The sequence below is a fragment of the Ruditapes philippinarum genome, unplaced genomic scaffold (assembly GCF_026571515.1).
Source record: "Ruditapes philippinarum isolate M1 unplaced genomic scaffold, ASM2657151v2 ctg203_1_1_1_1, whole genome shotgun sequence".
Classification (NCBI taxonomy): domain Eukaryota; kingdom Metazoa; phylum Mollusca; class Bivalvia; order Venerida; family Veneridae; genus Ruditapes; species Ruditapes philippinarum.
Genome location: NW_026859499.1, coordinates 166,726 through 185,801, shown reverse-complemented (window position 1 = coordinate 185,801; position 19,076 = coordinate 166,726). Strand labels below are relative to the sequence as shown.

At 31.2% G+C, this 19,076-nt stretch overlaps 1 protein-coding gene across 1 annotated transcript in view; it reads right to left on the bottom strand.

Annotated features, from left to right (window-relative positions):
- Positions 1–3,445: 3,445 nt before the first annotated feature.
- Positions 3,446–19,076, bottom strand: part of LOC132756716 (deoxynucleoside triphosphate triphosphohydrolase SAMHD1-like) — a 31,753-nt gene continuing 16,122 nt past the window's right edge. The window contains exons 8-19 of the mRNA XM_060747847.1: positions 11,380–11,495; positions 10,646–10,719; positions 10,009–10,164; positions 9,382–9,429; positions 8,305–8,469; positions 7,928–8,019; positions 7,626–7,682; positions 7,008–7,194; positions 4,894–4,998; positions 4,174–4,278; positions 3,818–3,955; positions 3,446–3,537 (exon numbers count right to left, since the gene is read on the bottom strand). Coding sequence (XP_060603830.1) covers positions 3,496–3,537; positions 3,818–3,955; positions 4,174–4,278; positions 4,894–4,998; positions 7,008–7,194; positions 7,626–7,682; positions 7,928–8,019; positions 8,305–8,469; positions 9,382–9,429; positions 10,009–10,164; positions 10,646–10,719; positions 11,380–11,495 — 1,285 coding nt within the window. The 3' untranslated portion in view covers positions 3,446–3,495. The remainder of the gene's footprint in view (positions 3,538–3,817; positions 3,956–4,173; positions 4,279–4,893; positions 4,999–7,007; positions 7,195–7,625; positions 7,683–7,927; positions 8,020–8,304; positions 8,470–9,381; positions 9,430–10,008; positions 10,165–10,645; positions 10,720–11,379; positions 11,496–19,076) is intronic.

Sequence of the window (19,076 nt, the reverse complement as noted above, 5' to 3'; positions counted from 1 at the left end):
TGCAGTGTACAATAACCATAACTCCCTCTTCAGTATGTATAGAGTTATTGCCCTTTGTTCTTTTTCCTTGTCTTTCTGGACTTATTACAGAGTAATTCAATAAAACTTCATCAATGGCCAACCACATTGAAAGGAAATACAACATACAAGAACCACTCTTATCTTTAATTGCCCACATCCATAACTGTATTTCAATTGTTTTACAAGGTATTCTATTACTAGTAACATCCTCATTTCTGAAGCAGTCTTGCGGGGGTATTAATCACATTTAGTGATAGTTCTAGTTATACTTATGAACATTATTAATCAAAAACAAACTTGCTAAATAAAGTTTACTGGGAAACATTTAGGGGTTATATACAAAGGTCAAATTCGTACATATGGCTCTTCATAGCTGCACAGAATGTAATTAAGTTTTTGCTACAAGTAATAAAAAGATAATTTCTTTATTCTGAATAGCAAATGCTGAATTTACAGATCTGTCACTAACAATGTTTTATTTTAATTAAAAAAATTAAGCATATTTACTGCGTTATATATGGTTGATATTCAAAGGAGTAAACATGTAGAAGTTATGTATCTTCAATTTATTTTGGCATGTTACCGCCATGTTAATGGATGAAATCTATTGGTACTGTGCTAGCTAGTCCGCAAAAAAGTTCAAAAAATTGTACTTGTAATACTTGTTAGGTTTTCAATAGAGCGGGTTTTGTGAACTAATTTAGTGAGAACAACATGGTAAAACTGATGGAGAAATATTTCCTTTAAATTTACTTAATTTATTATAGATGCACAATTGTGCAGCAGTATTTTCTTACAATGTTTGATGACATTTACTACTTATTAAATGAAAACATTTGGTTCAGAGAGGCAACCCTCAAGCTAAGTCGTAGTTTTCTGCATGTTTAATTTCATTTTCTTCTTCAAAGTTTATGTGCACAAACACGCTAATTGGTCATAATGTCACTGTTAAATTACGTCAAAGGTCAAGCCCACAGTCACAATAAGTGAGAATGAATAAAAAGAACTTTTATTTGTACTTAAGCCCTAAGAAGAGCCATTGACAAAGCATCAATACATATACAAAAAACAGAAACATGACAATACGTGACAAGAAGTCGAGATAGCATTTGCATTCACGCGAAATAATTCTTTAATACATTGGAAAGTATAGCTCATAGACTTTAAGCTAGATCGCGTTTAACGTCTTTATAACATTCACAAACCAAAAGAAGTCTATGCTTACGACATTAAGGACATGGCCAGTAGATGACCCATACTGAATTTGAGGTCGTTAAGTCAAAGGTCACAGTGAATCTTGAAATCGTCGTTGTTTGCTTAACAACTTAAGAAAGAATAAAGTTATGTATGTGAAACTTGACAAGAACAATGTCCTTAGCCAACGGACGACCATTGATTTATTGATTTTGATGTCATTATGTCAAAAGTAAAGTTCACAGTGACTCTTAGTGGAATATGTTCTTGAGTAGCTTGAGAATGAACGAATCCAGGCTTTTTAAAACTTCAGAGGGACTCTGCATTTAGCCCCCCCCCCCCTCTTGCGTGCAATATGAAAAATAATTCTTAAATGCAATTTTTATTTCTAAACATAAATGGTATTATCTTTGAGTTACATTGCATGGCCAGACCGACAAAAATATAGTACAAGTCACATTTGATGTAATGTGTAATGCATTTCATGAAATGGAAATGTAAAAATTGTATCTATTTACAATAGATAAAATAAAAAAAGTTGTCAGCGTCTTTACTTTATATCAGTTTGGGTTGAATCTAAATGAAGAGGCGAAGCAGTTAGTACACACACTGATCTGTATAACGATAACAATCATAATAATAAAAATCTATTAATAATGTCCATGTATGTGATTCATGTTATACAAGTAAATCAATCTTATTAAAAGAATTATTATCGCGTAATTAAAAAAAATCGACAAAAAAAACAAAAACATATGTATACATATGAAAGTAATCTGATGGACATCTAAGCAGAACAAGATATAAACAAGTCGGTGGGACCTATTTTGTTACCAGCTATCTACCTCTATAAGAAGCAATGGTCATATACAATAAAATTAATTTCCAAGCATAGGCCTTTCCAGGCATATAATCATACATGTATAATGATAATAATATTGCGTACAGAACTAAATGAACATAAACATAACTTAAACTTGTTATGATTAAGCTAACACAATTAACAGCGAATTTGTAGCAATAAGAAGCTAAAGCAAATTAATTGACAACAAATTGAATAAAGGAGATCCAGTTAAACACGGTAAGTCAAATTATCGTTTTGTTGCTATTTCAGAAGAACTTAACTTGAAAGAAATATTCTGATATTCAGTTGTAATATTTTACATACGATTGCATTTTTTGTTCAATATCTATCTTTTAGCCTATTTGCAATTGCCAAAACAAAAAATAATACATGAAATAAGAAAATAAAAATGAAAGGCCTAGCACATAAAGTAAAGTAGAAATAGTTTTTACCTATGAGTATGAGTATCTAGTCTAGATTGAAGAAAGAGAGAGAGAGAAAAAATGTATGATAGCATTGAGGGCTTCATTTTTCTCAGTACACATCATTATATACAAACGGCTCCGACTTTTCTCCTGCTTTAAAGTTTTTAACATGTAAGATATACAAGATATTTACAGAGGTCTTGCAGAACCATAAAGATGACATCTTAACATAAAGTATCCTAAAGTTCCAATATCCTCTTATATGAACAACCTTTGCAAATTCTATAATCAACATGTATATTTCGATACCTTATTACGGTCTTTGTTCCTAATTAATGAGCTTTCTTGAAATGTAAATTATACCAATGAAATTTACTTAGCAAATAAAAGCCTATAAAGATTGCTGACCGCGGTTCAGACCCAGTCAGGGGCAAGATGTTGTTTCCTTGAGCAAGGAACTTTACATTCATTGCTTAGTACTGGTTGGTTCAAGACTGTTTCTATATGCTAAAAGTCTAACACAATCGAACTAAAATAAATTTGTACAAACTAAAAGCCTATAAAAGTACTATATTTACTATAATTTCTCAATTTCACCAAGAAAAACATGAAAAATAGCTTATGTATTTCCTTCTTCATGTTGTTAACAAAACTTTAAGTTTTTACATATAGTTATAATTTACCTCAAGTCAACCCAACTCAATTTTACTAGGCAATAAGCATCTGCATATACAGACAAAACATATGATACAACATAGATAATGGTTAAAACATGATCACAGTGTAAGTTCATAAAAACTAGTTCATATGTGACATATTGTTATGCATTTGTTCAAACAATACATATATTTTCATTATTAGCAATATACAAAAACAAAAGAAAAAAAGAAGAAAAAATGAAATACAGAAATAATTAATATAACATTTTACTCTAATTCCAATGCTTCTTCAAATATTTTAGCAATGAGAGTGCTGACACAATTAATGTTCTATTCAATGATCCTCTATTGCTTAAGGCTGTCCCGACGAACTTGCAAAAGGTTTACGGGAACCCTTGAAATAAAAGATAATACTTAATCTTTTTGAGCATCAATAAATCAATGAAAATATTGACGTAGTGATTTTTATTTTAAAATATCGCTGATTTCATATGCAAACAACCAAGACGAACTAGAAAACAAATTCTTGAAATAAAAAAAAAATGTTACATATATGGAAATTCGGAAAAAAATACAATATATTATATAAATAACGTGACAAGTTCTATTACAATTATTCATTAACATATCAATATCAGATGAGATAGAGATAGAAAATAAAACCATACTAATACCTTTGGTTGTGGAATTTTATTTTCCTTACACCATTCTGCGAACGACTCTTCAATTGCATCGAATAATTCTTGATCTGTTTCACTACAGTACACTCGAATATATTGTTCGGCAAACGTGTCCGGTAAGACAAACGAAACCTATGAAAATTCCAAAGATAGGAATTCAATTTGGTGATCATCGCGATAAACATAAACTTTTATCTAGTATACACAATCATTCGTGTCTGAAACTTGCACACATTCTTAGCTTTAAAATTTAACACGAACTTAAAGAAAACACAATAGCCTATAGAAGTAATCAGATGGAAAACTATAAAATTGACATGGTGTGTGTGTATATATATTGAACGATTTACCTGGTCTTTATCAATACGTATAGGTGTATCTTCTTGGCCTTTTTTGAAAAACCAGACATTTGTAACAGGGTCTTTGTCCTTGCTCCCATAATCCAGGTTAACAACCTTTGAATCAAAGTTTTATCGGAATTATAACAGTGAACAAACTAGGGCACTTTGAATCATAGTGTTAGCGGAATTATTACTGCAATCACAATAGGGATCTTTGAATCATAGTGTAAGCGGAATTATTACTTTGAATCATAGTGTCAGCGGAATTTCTACAGCAATCAAAATAGAGATATTTTACTCATAATGTTCGCGCAATTATTGCAGTAATTTAAATAGGGATTTTTGAATCATAGTGTTAGCAGAATTATTACAGTTATTAAAATAGAAACCCTTGAATCATAATGTTAGCGGATTTATTACAGCAATCAAAATAGGGACCTTTGAATAATAGTGTTAGCGGAATTATTACAGTAATTAAAATAGAGACCTTTGACGGTTCTTAATAAACATGTAGAAAGTACTTGCGAAATTATTGAAACAATGTAATATTTTACTATTTAAAATGTAGTTTATAAGTGCAAAGTATTTAAGCTGTACATAAGCTATGTATACAAAATGTTTACAAAAAATAATGCATGTATTTATTTTTGTATATTATATTGATATTCATGATTCGTGAATGTTTTATGTTTATGCTACATGTTGAAAGGACATAAAGTATTTACATACGTCTATTTCAAGGATTTCCGACAAATCTCTCTCATCAATTCTTTTCTGATTAATCCTGTTAAACAAATTTTCTTGGACAGATGCCTTCTCAAATCTATCTTTCTGCTGCAAAAACATGGCATTATTGACGTCACAAAACGATGAATAATAAATGCTAACAATAGATACATATAACAAGTAATATATATTTTGTTATATATGTTTCTGCTCAAGATTTTATTCTTTTCATGTACATATATTGTCTCATTCCTACTTCAAGACAGCCACATACTTTTAGTGAGAAAAATGCAGTAAAGTATAAAAATATATTAATCAATCAAGGTAAATTAATACAAAACAAACGATAAATACGAGGGGTATTGGGGAAAATTGTATAATTTCTTTTATCAAATGTTCAAAAATCAACTGAACTTAAAACAAATCGCACACTCAAAACCCTTTAACATTTTTATAATTCAATGCTCTATTTGTTTTACAAAAAATCATTTAACCCACACCGGAGCTCTCAAACTATTGATTTGCACTTTTGCTTTGTAGTCATTGATAAAAAAACACACACATTTTGTGTCTTCAAACTTATTATTCGTTGGTTACGACTGGTTTGTTGAATTAGGATCGATCGGGCGCCATTTCTCCAACAAACAATTTGAATATTAGAAAACAAAATGGTGTCACACTGCAACTGGTTTGAAATTTTGTAGAAGTGACATCATAACGTCACTCTAAAGACTGACGTGTTTGCACCTTTCTAGCGGCATACGGAGATTTATCTTATTAAATTGAAAACACTCTTGAAGAACTTTTGCACCAAGCCGCTTTGGTTATTACAGATTCTCGAGAGCCTGGTCATTTTGAGCGAAAAAAGCCATTTTACTAATTATGATTTGCTGCTGCGCAGTACATATACAGTTCTCAAAATGTAACAAACAATCCTCAATGATTCGAATATTTTTTAAAAGCTGGACAATTATATATTTATGTAATTTTAATATTTTGATTACACAAATGAGATTGTAAAAATAAAAATTGTTGAAAATATTAACAGATGAATGTATATCTACGCCCGATGTTACTTTGCTGATTTCAGTGAGCAATTGTGTTTTCGCAGTAACATGTGTTTAGGTAAAAAACAGTTTAACTGTTATTTCACTTTTTAGGCTATACTTACAAAAATAAATATAATGTCAATTGTTTCTATGCATGTAACTTTATTTTACAATTGTTTATCAAGTATTTGTCGTGTAGAAGTAATTTGTGAGTTCAGAAGAAGTTCGCATGAATTTGCATACATTATTTTAAACATATTATTAGGGCTTCCTGCAGAGCCAGTTGTCCAATAAAGAAAGAAAAAGTGCACCTTGATATCGGGCAAAATTGTGCAACTATGTGTTTTACATTATGGGTATTGTTACTGTACGTTTTGAATTCTTTATTTGCGTCATTGACATTCAAGACTTATTTGTTTGTACATTGGTTAAACTTGAATAAAAACATAAACCTGAAGGTCAAATTATTAAAATGTTCTTTCTTTTTTTACTGTAACTGGCTTTTACTTTGTTATTTATAAATAGATTATTAATTCATTGAACATTCAATAACTCGACAACTACCCATATGCTTTCAAGTTCTATCCAGCTTACAGCATACAGCACTTTCAGTGCTTTTATTTATATTTTTCATTACTCCGGGTATTAATTATCATATTGCTACTTAAGTCATACTCGAGGAGGCAGATGAAGGTTCTCACACACCAAATTTCATAAATATTGAACAACTGTGAGAGATATCACAAAATTATACAAATTCTTTGAACAATCCTTGTAGAATGTACCAAGTGTAATATCTTTATGTAAGCACCAAGCATGATTCGATCAACAAAAATGCATATATAAGAGTGACAAACGCCCTATAGCAATGTATTTTTACGTATAAAGTATGAAGTAATATGATCCCAGCAGCTTTTTGTCAAATCCGGATAACAAACAAATATGCATTATGGGTATTCTTGTCTGTGGGTCATAGATTTATTTGTATAGCTTATAAAAGATATACGGGTAACGGGAAAAAATGAATAAGAAAAACCAAAATAAACCCCAAAAGTATTTTACGGATACCTCAGTGACTTTGACTTGTGTCTGGCATATACATTTGTAGAAATCTCTGCGAACTATTCTTTCTACCGTAGCTTTTGACTTTTCTAAACTCTTTTTGGAGGAACGCTGTATCATTTGAATGACGTCATCAGTGAAATATGTATAAGCCTTCATATCGTAGATTGTGTCAGACATTTTAACACTTGCCCTTTAAATACATGTGATTTAAATCAGACTTTCAAAACTGTTCGTCTGATTTTTGCATACGAATCAAATTTCTGTAAAATGTGCCTTGTTAGTACATGAATTCGATTGATATGTACACGTATTTGGTTTTATTCAGTATATAATATTATGGTACTTATCGTAAATCAAACATAATTATCTTTTATCAAATTAGATGGAGGTAATTGCGTATACAATAAATCTTTCAAAGGCTGATGAAAAAAAGTCAGAAAGTTCATTGGATGTTGCGACAAAATTATCAAATAGGTTGATACAGGTTTAAAGTAACGAAGACGACCTATTGTTTATAGTTAACAAAGGATATAAAAGCATATTTTGTGTTTGAAAAACAATACTGCTACTGACACATTTTAACTAATATTCAAACGAAATCATGAAACAAATACAAATTACCCGTTTTCTCCGATATATGAAATGTGGTCATTTGCATCATGCAAAGCATTGCATACCCTGAAATATTAAATAAAAGGTCTTTGTTAATTTTACAGATCAAATCTTATACCTTATGCGTTGATTCATTTATAAATAATTAAAAAATGAATAAAGTTCATGGAAATCAAGTGTCAAATGTACCTAAATAAATTAAAATAAATTAATGGTAAAGTAAACAATCTATGCAAAATCATTTTTATACTCGAACAAAAATATAAGGTACTTATATATAAGAATGTTTTAAACGTTATACTTGTACATACATTAATCCAATAATGTTATGCGTTTTGTGCTGATACGCTCTCCTGTATAGAGTTAGTCTTGCATAAAACATATCATATATGTCCTGAGCTGCCTGAAAGATTGATTGAAAAAATTATCATGTCACAAATTCTATAGTATCAAGGTCAATCTTTACATGTATATCTACTCCGTTCTCTTAATTAAATTTACTTGCAAACCTAGGTGGAACTAATTCCGTTTCATGGTCAATGTTAAAGTTTTATGTAAAAAAGATAGACAAATCAGACTGAAAGTCATATATGCACTCCGGAGGTCATAAAAAGAAACACTGATTAGATTTCTCAAAATATACTCGGTTTTCGAATTTGAATACTGGATGTGTCGTCGGTAACTGTACCTTTTCTCTGTAGCAGATTTGTTTTCTTCCTTCAGCTGTAAGTACCCGTGCATGTTGTATACACCTGTTGTGATCAAAACCATTTTCCATCCCCAGCATGTAGCTATCGCGGGCAATATAGTCCCATCTGTCAACGTCTACCCCGGTCACGTGATTAGCTACTACCTAGTAAATTAATTGGCATTTAAATGAAATAAAGAGGACAATGTCGCTTACGGAATAAAAAATACAGTTTATTCTGCATCGACGTTTGAAACGTTGTTAAGATACACACTATTTAGGTGTGTAGATAACTTTTTTTAGCACGGACTTTAAAGTCCGTTTTTTGTAGGCAAATGAAAAAGGACATTCTATACAAATGCTTTGTATTTAACAATGCCATAATTTGTAATAACCGTTATTCTATATTAATATAAATTGTAATAACCATTATTCTACATATCTTATTATTATATAATCTATAAATAGCTTTGTAATGCCTTTCCCTGATTGGCTAACAAGCAACGTTTTTAAAAAAAATTAACAGGTCAATATCAGAGTATATTCACTGTTTTTTCCCCTAAAAATCGATTTTTAGAATATATTCACCGGTTTTCTTCTAAAAATAGATTTTCTGGAAATTCCCTAAAGACGCCAGACTATGACGTGACGTCACGTCAAGTTTGTTGTTATATATTATTCTTGAAAAACCGTCAACACTAAGAATAAGCTTGCTAATGCACTCATTTAAAAGATAGGGCAAATTTATGGCAAATTAGACAAGCTGAAAAATGTTGATTAACGACGTAGGCAATAGCAGATTTAATAAGCCATATAAAAGCTATTTATGAATAATATGATAAAACAGATACGTACTTTTTAGCTTGTGAATATGATGTGATATGTACTGAAATATTAATATTGACCTCGTCAATATTAATTTTTGCAGTACATATCACATCAAATTCACCAGCTAAAAGTCCATATTTGTATAATACATGTATGTAATAACCTTTATTCTATATACCGAAATTTTTAATTATTATCTATATAGTTTAATGTATTACAAGAGTTCAGCGACCTTTCAATAGAAAGTACCTCATATAAAAAGCTCTTTAGCTTGTTTCTTCCACTGTATGGCCAGTTCTAAATTAAAGGAAACACATTATTAATCAAACAATGTTCACTTGACACAGTACGACTCTCATTTAAGAAGGGCATATACTAGTAGACAGCTTATTAAAGGAAAACATTGTCATATATTTAATTTAGCTTACACAGGATATATAAAGTAAATCATGAAGTAAATCATAAGGACAACTTGCAATTTATTTAAATTGTTCTCGAGCCGCTTTCTGAAACTTAATAATACTGGTATCTGATAGGGAAACATAGTACCCATGATATCTGGGTTCAATGGTAGACCCAATAGCTTTGCCAGATATAACAGTTTAAAGGTAAAATATTCTCATTGAGATTTAAGTCGCATGTAAATACACAATATCTCTTGTAAATTTGTAATGCTTGCCAAAATACATGTGCACATAATATGAAATACAGAAATAGCAATACTGATAGTCTATCTAAACTTGTAAAATATTTACATAACAAGAAATGTATTATTGTATGTATTACTTTGGTAAATGTGAATAAAAACCTTCAAGTTTAAACGCCCATTGGTTTCTAAAATATAAGTGTACCTAGAAACAAAATATTTATACAAACTTCTCCATTTATATCCCTACGAACACCGATGAGTTCTTTTATAAATATTATATCTCTGTCTTCAAAGCTAGGTATCATCCGTTTGAAGTCATCATACAGTTGACCATTGTTTTCACGTAACATAAGCTCAAACATCTTCACTGAGGCCATCTCATGCTATTAAAGAGAGTAAATATACTGTACAAAACTTTTAAATGTTTTAATCACCCCGCTATATTTGATTAAGGTTTCTTTAAAATTTTGTAAAATGAATCATATTGACATTCATTACTGTTAGAACAATTTCTTATATAGATGCATTATGGGAAATTTGTTTTGACAAATATGAAACAGATGGAATAAGAACAAGTCAAACAAGCAACAAATCTAGATTATTCTCAAGATCATTCTTGTAGATGGTATCTTACAAAAAAGAGTTCATGTAGTAGTTGTTCAGGCCGGAAGATCTGTCAAGCTAGGCTTCTTAGGCAATTAAATAGTAAGAAATTTTCATGGAAATTAAGGTCGTTGCTGATTAAAGTATCAAGATTTTTTCGAAGCATTCACCGGACTTGCCGTCTAATAACATTTATGGATATCCTTAGTCTTATCAATAAAACTTGTAAATTTAAATAATAAATCATTAAGAAAATATAACCTTCCAACCAGCATCCGGAGAAGTGTATGCTGGAATGAATTTTTGTTCAAACACATGAGAGAAAGGTCCTTGTCCTGCAAACAATTCACTTGACATCAATTTACATTGTGCAAAATATAAATAAATGAATGAATGAATGAATAAATAAATAAAAACAATAAGAAAAATTAAATAAATTAAAATAAAAAATTTAAGACTTTTATACAATAAAATGTCAGAGTGTTAAATAGTTTCATTACAAATTTTGTAATGACTTTGATATCTCTGACTGATGCTTGTTAAAATGTTGAAGATAAAGTCAAAGACAAGTTATTTGAATATATTTCATCTTCAAATTCCTATCAAAACAACTAAATTTTTATTTATAGTGTTATTTCGAATCAGCAACCTCCAACAAATAACTTCTGTGAACATGGTTCTAGGTTAAGAAAAAGATTCTGCGATCTAAATCAGAACTCTGGTATTGGATTGATCAGATACTTACACAGACTGTACACTGACCAATGAAATTGTGAGTTTTGAGACATATCTTGGGTAAATTATTTCTTATCTGGATGCCAGATGTGTGACTTTCAGTGAATATTATCATGTACCTTATTGAAATGCTGCTCTGTGTTTGTTTGAAAGCTATTTACAGACATTTCTTAAAAGAGCAAATTAAACAGGTTAAAGCCTGAATTTCAACTGATTTACTTTAATCATACCCAAAAAATTGGTAAAGTGTTTATTGTTACCTAGATCATGACACAGGGCAGCAACCTCTACACACAGAATATCTTTTGTGGTGATGTCTAACTCAGGCTGGCGTTCTTTGAGAACTCTTAGCAGCTTACCGGCCAGGTAACATACGCTGTGAATTTTTATATTAAACATTTTAATGAGCCTTTTGTTCTATATTGTACCACTTATTGTTTATATTTATTTATGTTTATTTCTTTTTTGCTTAAAGACCTAACGTTTAAACATTATAAAATATCAATAAGGGAGATCCTATATGGAAATTGCCGAACCGTTTAGAATAACAGCAAAAAACCAATTCGGCGTAAAATGTTCACAAATTCATATCTCAAATTGTCTTAATACCATAGTTATCTGTTCAGAGTATTGACATGTAAGGAGGTAAATCAACTTAAAAATGGTGATATCCAAATGAAGTTGTGGAATTTATGTAACTTCTTACGCAAAGGATTTATAAACACGGGGGAGGAAGTGTTACACGAAGGATGGAGTTCTTATGATAACTTGTTCAGGAATTCTTGCGATAACTGTCACGGAGTAAGTCGGAAAACATCTGTATATACTACAAAAACACTCGTTAAAAATGGTTATTTTCATCTTTAAAAAATGAGTTTTAGGTGCTAAATTAAACTTTAATAATTTAGCTTGTCTTACATCTTGTATTATGTGTCAAAAACTAACTCACAGGCCATTTTCAATAGCCTCTTTCTTCAAATCTGGTAGTTTTCTGTAAAATTTCCAAATTATTTGCCAATTCACAAGTATTGACCTGTTTATTTCTAGTCTTCATCCTTGTCATACATAGTTACCTAACTATAACGCAAAATTGCAAAAAAAGCCCCGGTTAACAGATTTATACCCGATTTTTTAATGTACCGGAGTTCTTGTGATAACCATGAATATGTCACAGAGTTCTTACGATAACTTTTTGTTATTGCCAGTGTGTTTCTTGCACTAAATCACAGCACGTTTTAGCGTTTTTTATTATTCAATGAGATTGCAAATCATTATGAAATGTAGTACGCTCATCCTTTGCGCAAAAAATAGGATATATAATGTTGGTTTTGAGTGAACTTTAGTTCAAGAGATATTACTTCTTACCCCCGTTTCTTTTGCATAGTATTTTCTTTTTTGTTTGACATAGATTTCGTAGACTGGATAAAGGATTTATGTACTGGTTTCCTAGCAGTTTCCGGCTCCTAGCAGTATTCTGGCCCTTTATCATTTTCATTCAGTCATACAGTCTATTTTTTCTTAGTTAAGCATCTATGTTACTGCATCAATCAGAGAAACATTTGTTTTTCTATGTAATACAGCAGTTATAATAGTACAGCGATTAATATGTTTCAAAGTTTTGTCTGTTGTTTTAAGTTACATTAGTGAACTTGCGACACTTACAAGCAACACCTGGTGAATTCTAGTTTGAATGCCCATGCACAATAACTGAAATCCCATTCTAGGTAAATCACTACTACACGAAACGGAAAGGTTTGGGAAGTTATATCTATTTGAAAAACCCAGCCAAACATTGCTTATTGGTACTGAATTATATTCAAAATAAAAAAGGTCCGAAAAACTGCTATTCAATTTTGAATAAATGTGAGCAAAGGTGTTACATCTCAGGCCTTTATTCCATTAAAATGTAAAATAAAAGAGCAACATTAAAACATGTTAATGCTGGACAGGTACCTAACTTTGTTCTGTCAAAGTTTGCACTCTTCGGTAGACAGATTTTAATTTTATTTGTTAAAAAGTGCGATTTGGGACCGGAAACTAGGGCATTTATGTACGTGATAAAATTCGCTTTGAAATACTCAAATATGGTATTTTCATGTATATTTTACTGTCGATGTTTGATGAGTATTTCCCCTATGTAATGTTAGTGGAGGAAACTCAGCTACATTTGCTGTAACTGATAACAAAAATATATAGTCAAACTTAGTTCAAATTTGTTCGAGAGATCGGTAGTTAGAGCCAACCGAAGTTGAGTTTTTATCATGTATCGTACTTTTTTAAGACATAGGTGTGGAAATTATCCTTGTTATATACTTATTTATTATGGTATAAAATGATACAAATTACTTAGCACTTAGGTAAGGGAAGCATGCCTATATTAGGTCTGCTTAAGAAAGGTGGTTGCTTAAAACATGTGAAACTGAGAACAACGTGCACGCTTTAAAACATTTTTGTTTTGTGGTTTAAGCCTTTATACTGCTAAATATAGCCGCTGGTTCAATTTTTACTTTAGATGATAGCCTATCACCTTTTTATCCTTTGCAGACACTTAAGACCAACGTTTTATCCAAATTTTTGTGCAAGGGATGATCGTACTGCATTTCATAATGATTTACAATCTTATTGAATGATAATAAACGTCAAAACGTGCCCTGATTTAGCGCATGAAACACACTGGCAATAACAAAAGTTATCATAAAAACTCTGTGACATCTTCAGAGTTATCACAAGAACTCCGGGACATTTAAAAATTCGGGTATAAATCTGTTAACCGGTGCTTTATGTTTGCAATTTTGCATTATAGTTAGGTAATTATGTATGACAAGGATGAAGACTAGAAATAAACCGTTCAAAACTTGTGAATTGGCAAGTAATTTGGAACTTTTAATGAAAACTATCAGATTTGAAGAAAGAGGCGATGAAAAATGGCCTGTGAATTAGGCTTAGCACATAATACAAGATGTAAGACAAGCTTAATCATTAAAGTTTAATTTAGCACCTAAAACTCATTTTTAAACGATGACAATAACCATTTTGACGAGTGTTTTTGTAGTATGTACAGATGTTTTCTAAAGAACTCCGTGACAGTTATCACAAGAACTCCTGAACAAGTTATCATAAGAACTCCATCCTTCGTGTAACACTTCTCCCCGTGATAAAAGTGCTCAACATTACATAGATGTTGATTACACAAATCAATACATTGCTATATAGCCAACACTATCGTTCGATTGTGCTTTTCCAAAAGCTCAAGTAGAAAGGACAAGGTTTTATTATGATTAAACAAATTGAGATTACAGTTAACTGATACAATATATAGATAATATTTGATAAAGTGTTTTGAGTATTATTTTTGCATGCAAATACTCGACTTGAATGAAAATATAACGTGTATGAAATACTTAAATATATATTTGTGACTAGAACAGACCCGCAAGTTATTTACTATGAATATACAACTACGAATATTAAAATGAATGTCTAAAAATGCTTAGGTCTATTAGATTTCAGTCTTTTTTTCGTGCATTGTCGTAACATAGTAAACGTTCTTCCAAACACGTTTACAAACAATGTCATGAAAGTGCAGTTTTGAACTGCTTACGGAATTTAAAAAAAAAACAAAATTTTATGGCTCTTTGGTCTAGTAAGACTGGTAAAACCCTCTTTCAAAATGTTTGCGGAATGGATAGATACTACAAAAACATTATCTTAAATACATCTAATAATCCTGTATGGTCGAAATAGGTAAGAAACTCCTTGCATATGCTATTTGTAATATATGGAATAAGTTTCATCTTCAATAATCGTTGTATCACAGCCTCATATGTTAAAGATTCTATTTGTAAACACTTTTTAAGTTAAATTTCATGTATGATGATATCAATTATAAATATTCGGTATCATGTATTTATTTTAACTGCATTACACTTATTGCCAGCAAAATGGTAATCAAAGTTTGTGCTTTTTCATTAACTGTTATTATGAACCTCTGATAATATATTTACTTGCATAATTTCTTAATTTCGTCATTAATTGTTTAAAAACATGTACAATGTGCTTGTTTATAACTGTGATATTCTATAAATAGTTGAAAGTCAGGTGTATAAGTGTTTAATGATTATACATGTATATGTTTTGATAACAACATTTTCGTTACTATTGTTTACACTGCGATACTGAAATAAATCTATTTATGTTAAAGGGAACTTATATTTACGTTTTACCCTTACATAAAGTAAGTACAGTTTTCTGTGTTGTTTATGAGGAAGTTTGAATTTAAAACCAGATATTTTTTAAGAGTTCTAATACAGTCATATATGACAAACATACATAATATTAAATGGGTGTAGGTTGAATACTGAATTCATTGAATGAGTTCAATAGATTTAGTAATGAACCTACACGAATATAATATTCTATTTATCAAATACTTATAAAGAAACTTTTTCAATTATTTATTCATTGACGCACCAATAATATAACGCTTATATTTAGCGCATCTTAACGCGATGCTTTAGCGGCACGGATATTTGATAAAGTCTTTTTTTATACATACATACAATCTCAGATTCCCAGAAGTGAAACTAAGCAATATAGAATCTAATATAGGCTTGGATGTTTCAAAATTCCAAATTGTACCAGTTAAGGTTTAAAGTGGAATTCTGCTTAAGCCGGTGCTAGGGGGTGTGAACGGTAGTTTGAACTTGACAGTACCGTTCATGAACAGGCTCAATCAAACCGAGCCTGCAACATTTTCAATTTTGCCGTGTTGGGCTTTCTTTAGGGATTCTTACTTTCTCTGTTTTGGAATATTAAATGATATACATATACTCTTTATTTCCGCTTTTCAGCGATTGCAACACATGTGATACATGATTATGACAAATGTACATTTATATATTATTAAAGAGACATAATTAAGTTCAAGTTAAATGGTTTCATACACATGTATTAGCTTCTATATGATTATATTTCTATATGATTATATTAATATTATATCAGAGGTTATCTTACAGCAATAAGTATTTAAGCGTAACAACAAAAACACATTTATATAATTGTTTTACACATATTTCATATTTCATTTTCATTTGAGTTATCATACTGATAATGCAATGTAATTATATATGGTTAAATGCCTCAGTATTCAACCTAGTATCACACATCTTACCGAAACGAAATATAAGATATGTAAATTAGGCAATACCGCTTAAATATTTTCTGTCATTTGAAGTACTTGTGTTTATTTAGATAAAACGTTTAGTTATCAAATACTAAACAATCGTATATAAATTTACAAGCACTTTGTATGAAGTCTTTTTGGAGATATATTTTGTCATATATATCCAAAACACGAGGATTTAAGATAGTTCTTAAAACGTCTCGCTGTTACATCCTTTCAGGAAGTTACTGAATTCACGACTATATTGTCTTTCAACACTATTCGAGTCTTTTTAAGTGAAATACAATTTGATATTACATGGAGATTAAGGTCACTTGTTTGAGAACCACATTTCTTGCATGTTCTTACATCACTTTGCTTTGCCTCAACAAGAACTTTAGCAGTACATAATGCATGTTTTATTGAGTTTTAGAGAGTCGGAATTTCTCCATAATATTGATGGGCTTATATCGGTATGTAAAGATTTGAAGCACACAAAACACAAAATGCTTAGAATCATATCAGTTCGATATCTTCTAGGAAAGTGTTGAATGCATTTGGCAGCTAACCGGAATAACCTTTCTTGCATATCAGACTGGCGTTTCCGTTAGTTTTACCCATGCCGGAAATTTCATCTGGCATGGGGGGTTCCAGATGAGTCGCGTGCTGTACAATGGCACGATAAAGATGACGTCATTTTACCGTTATGAATGATTATGTAATTCATACGCTGTTGAATGAAAGTAGTTACGGTTGTAATGATATAAATTTTCATTGAAAATAAAGATAAAGAATTAAAAATATAATGGAATATGGTAGAATATGCAAGAAAAAATATCTGACATATGTTTGCGGTTCGGATCGGAATATCCGTCCCTCGGTCACCCGCCCATGGGCGGTAACTCGGCAAGCCTCGTTACCGCCCAATGGGCGGGTCACCTCGGGACGGATATTCCGGTCCGAACCGCAAAATATGACAGATATTATTATTCTATCTAAACGATATCAGTGTCTGTCAAATCATTCCATAATTCCGCTCCGTAAAAGGCAGTTGGAAATGTAACTTTTTTCACTAAAGAGGCCAAAACTAAGGGAATCACGTCGACAGGAGTCTCGTCGATAGATAGAATAGAAAATAGAGATAAGCGGCCTTTTCGGATACGCGCTTCTACAGCACTTGAACATTTTTGCGAATTGTGTAGTTCAATGCCGCCGTGAGTAACCGAGTCCACCGGACGTAGGGAAGCACTTCCGATATTAATATTTATATCTTAAACGCATGTCTGCCAGAATTACCAAAGTGCATTTATTTGCATTTACTGTCATTGAATTCATATACCCATCTGAATGCATAATTGTTCGCTATATTCAACAGGTGTCCAAGAGATTTAATGTTTGGCGACAAATTAACGATATTGTCAGCTAGCGTTGGGTTACCACTTCTTATAGATTCAATAACCGTTCTATGACCACTTAGCTGTAATGACTGAAGAAATTCGTCTATAAAAGGAGACACAGCCATGTTGACAAAATTCCTCCTTGACGAATACTTTGTTGTATTTTGAAGGATTCCGTTGACTATGATGTGTCCGGTTAAGCCAGTGTAAATATTGATGAGCATTCTTAAAAATCTTCCATGAATTCCAAAGTTTTTCAATTTTATGAATAGCCAATTATGTCTAACATTATCAAAGGCACCAGCTGTGTCAAGAAACATAGCAAAGGTATTCGAATTTAGTTCACACTGATGAGCAATCGTTTCTTGAAGATTGAATGAAACCGTTAAGGGACCTATGCATTTTTGGTAAGCATTTTGCTGCTCGTTTGGAAAATTCTTTCTTTTGGCATGGGTCCATTTATCTAATCGTTCGTGCAATATCTTTTTCAAATGTTTTGTATACTACGGGTAATAGGCTAATTGGTCTATAGCTTTTTGGCTCATCTTTCGGTTTTCCATCTTTGTATATAGGGATAACTATACCAATTTTACAGTTACACGGTATATATGATGTTTGAATCATAGCAGAAAACAGTTTTTGAAGATATTTATTTAAAACATCACCACCGAATAGTAAATGCTCGTTTACGACTTTGCCAATACCCGGTGCTTTGCGCTTTTTAAGCGACTTCAGGGCACTTTCGATTTCAGGTAATTTAACCGCTTCAGATAAAATTTCATCGTCTTTATAGTCATCTGATTCTAAGAACTTTTTCACTTCAATATCTAATCTAATTGATTTAAGAATTTGTAGTCAAATTTTTCATTATTTTTTTGGCGAAAAAACCTGTTCAAAATAATTCCTGAAAATTTCAGCAATTTCATATGGGTCACGCGTGAGAATGCCATTGTCTTTTAGATCTGTTACGTCTGAAGCTGATTTGCCATTTGTTTCTGCGAAATAAGCTCCAGAAAAGGCGCATGTCACATTCTGCCGCTGTATTGAGTTCTTCATAATATTTATCACGAAACATATGTATTTCCTCTTTTTGTGTATTTATAAAATGTCGCTGGGCAGATTTATACAGAATATAATTATCATCAGTCTGATCACGTGGTCTTGCATTTAATATCCATTGTATTCTTGCATTTCTTTGTTCAATATGGACAGAATTTAGTTTTGGCGACAAGTAGGGCTTTGCATGCTCATTATAAGTTCTTTTTGGTAAGGCATTTTTTGAGGCAAAAAGAATTGCTGACATATGAGAATACAGAATTCCGATGCCATGAGGACTAGGAACAAAATCACTTAAATCAAATTCTAATAATTTTGTTTCTAGATAATATGAGTACATTTG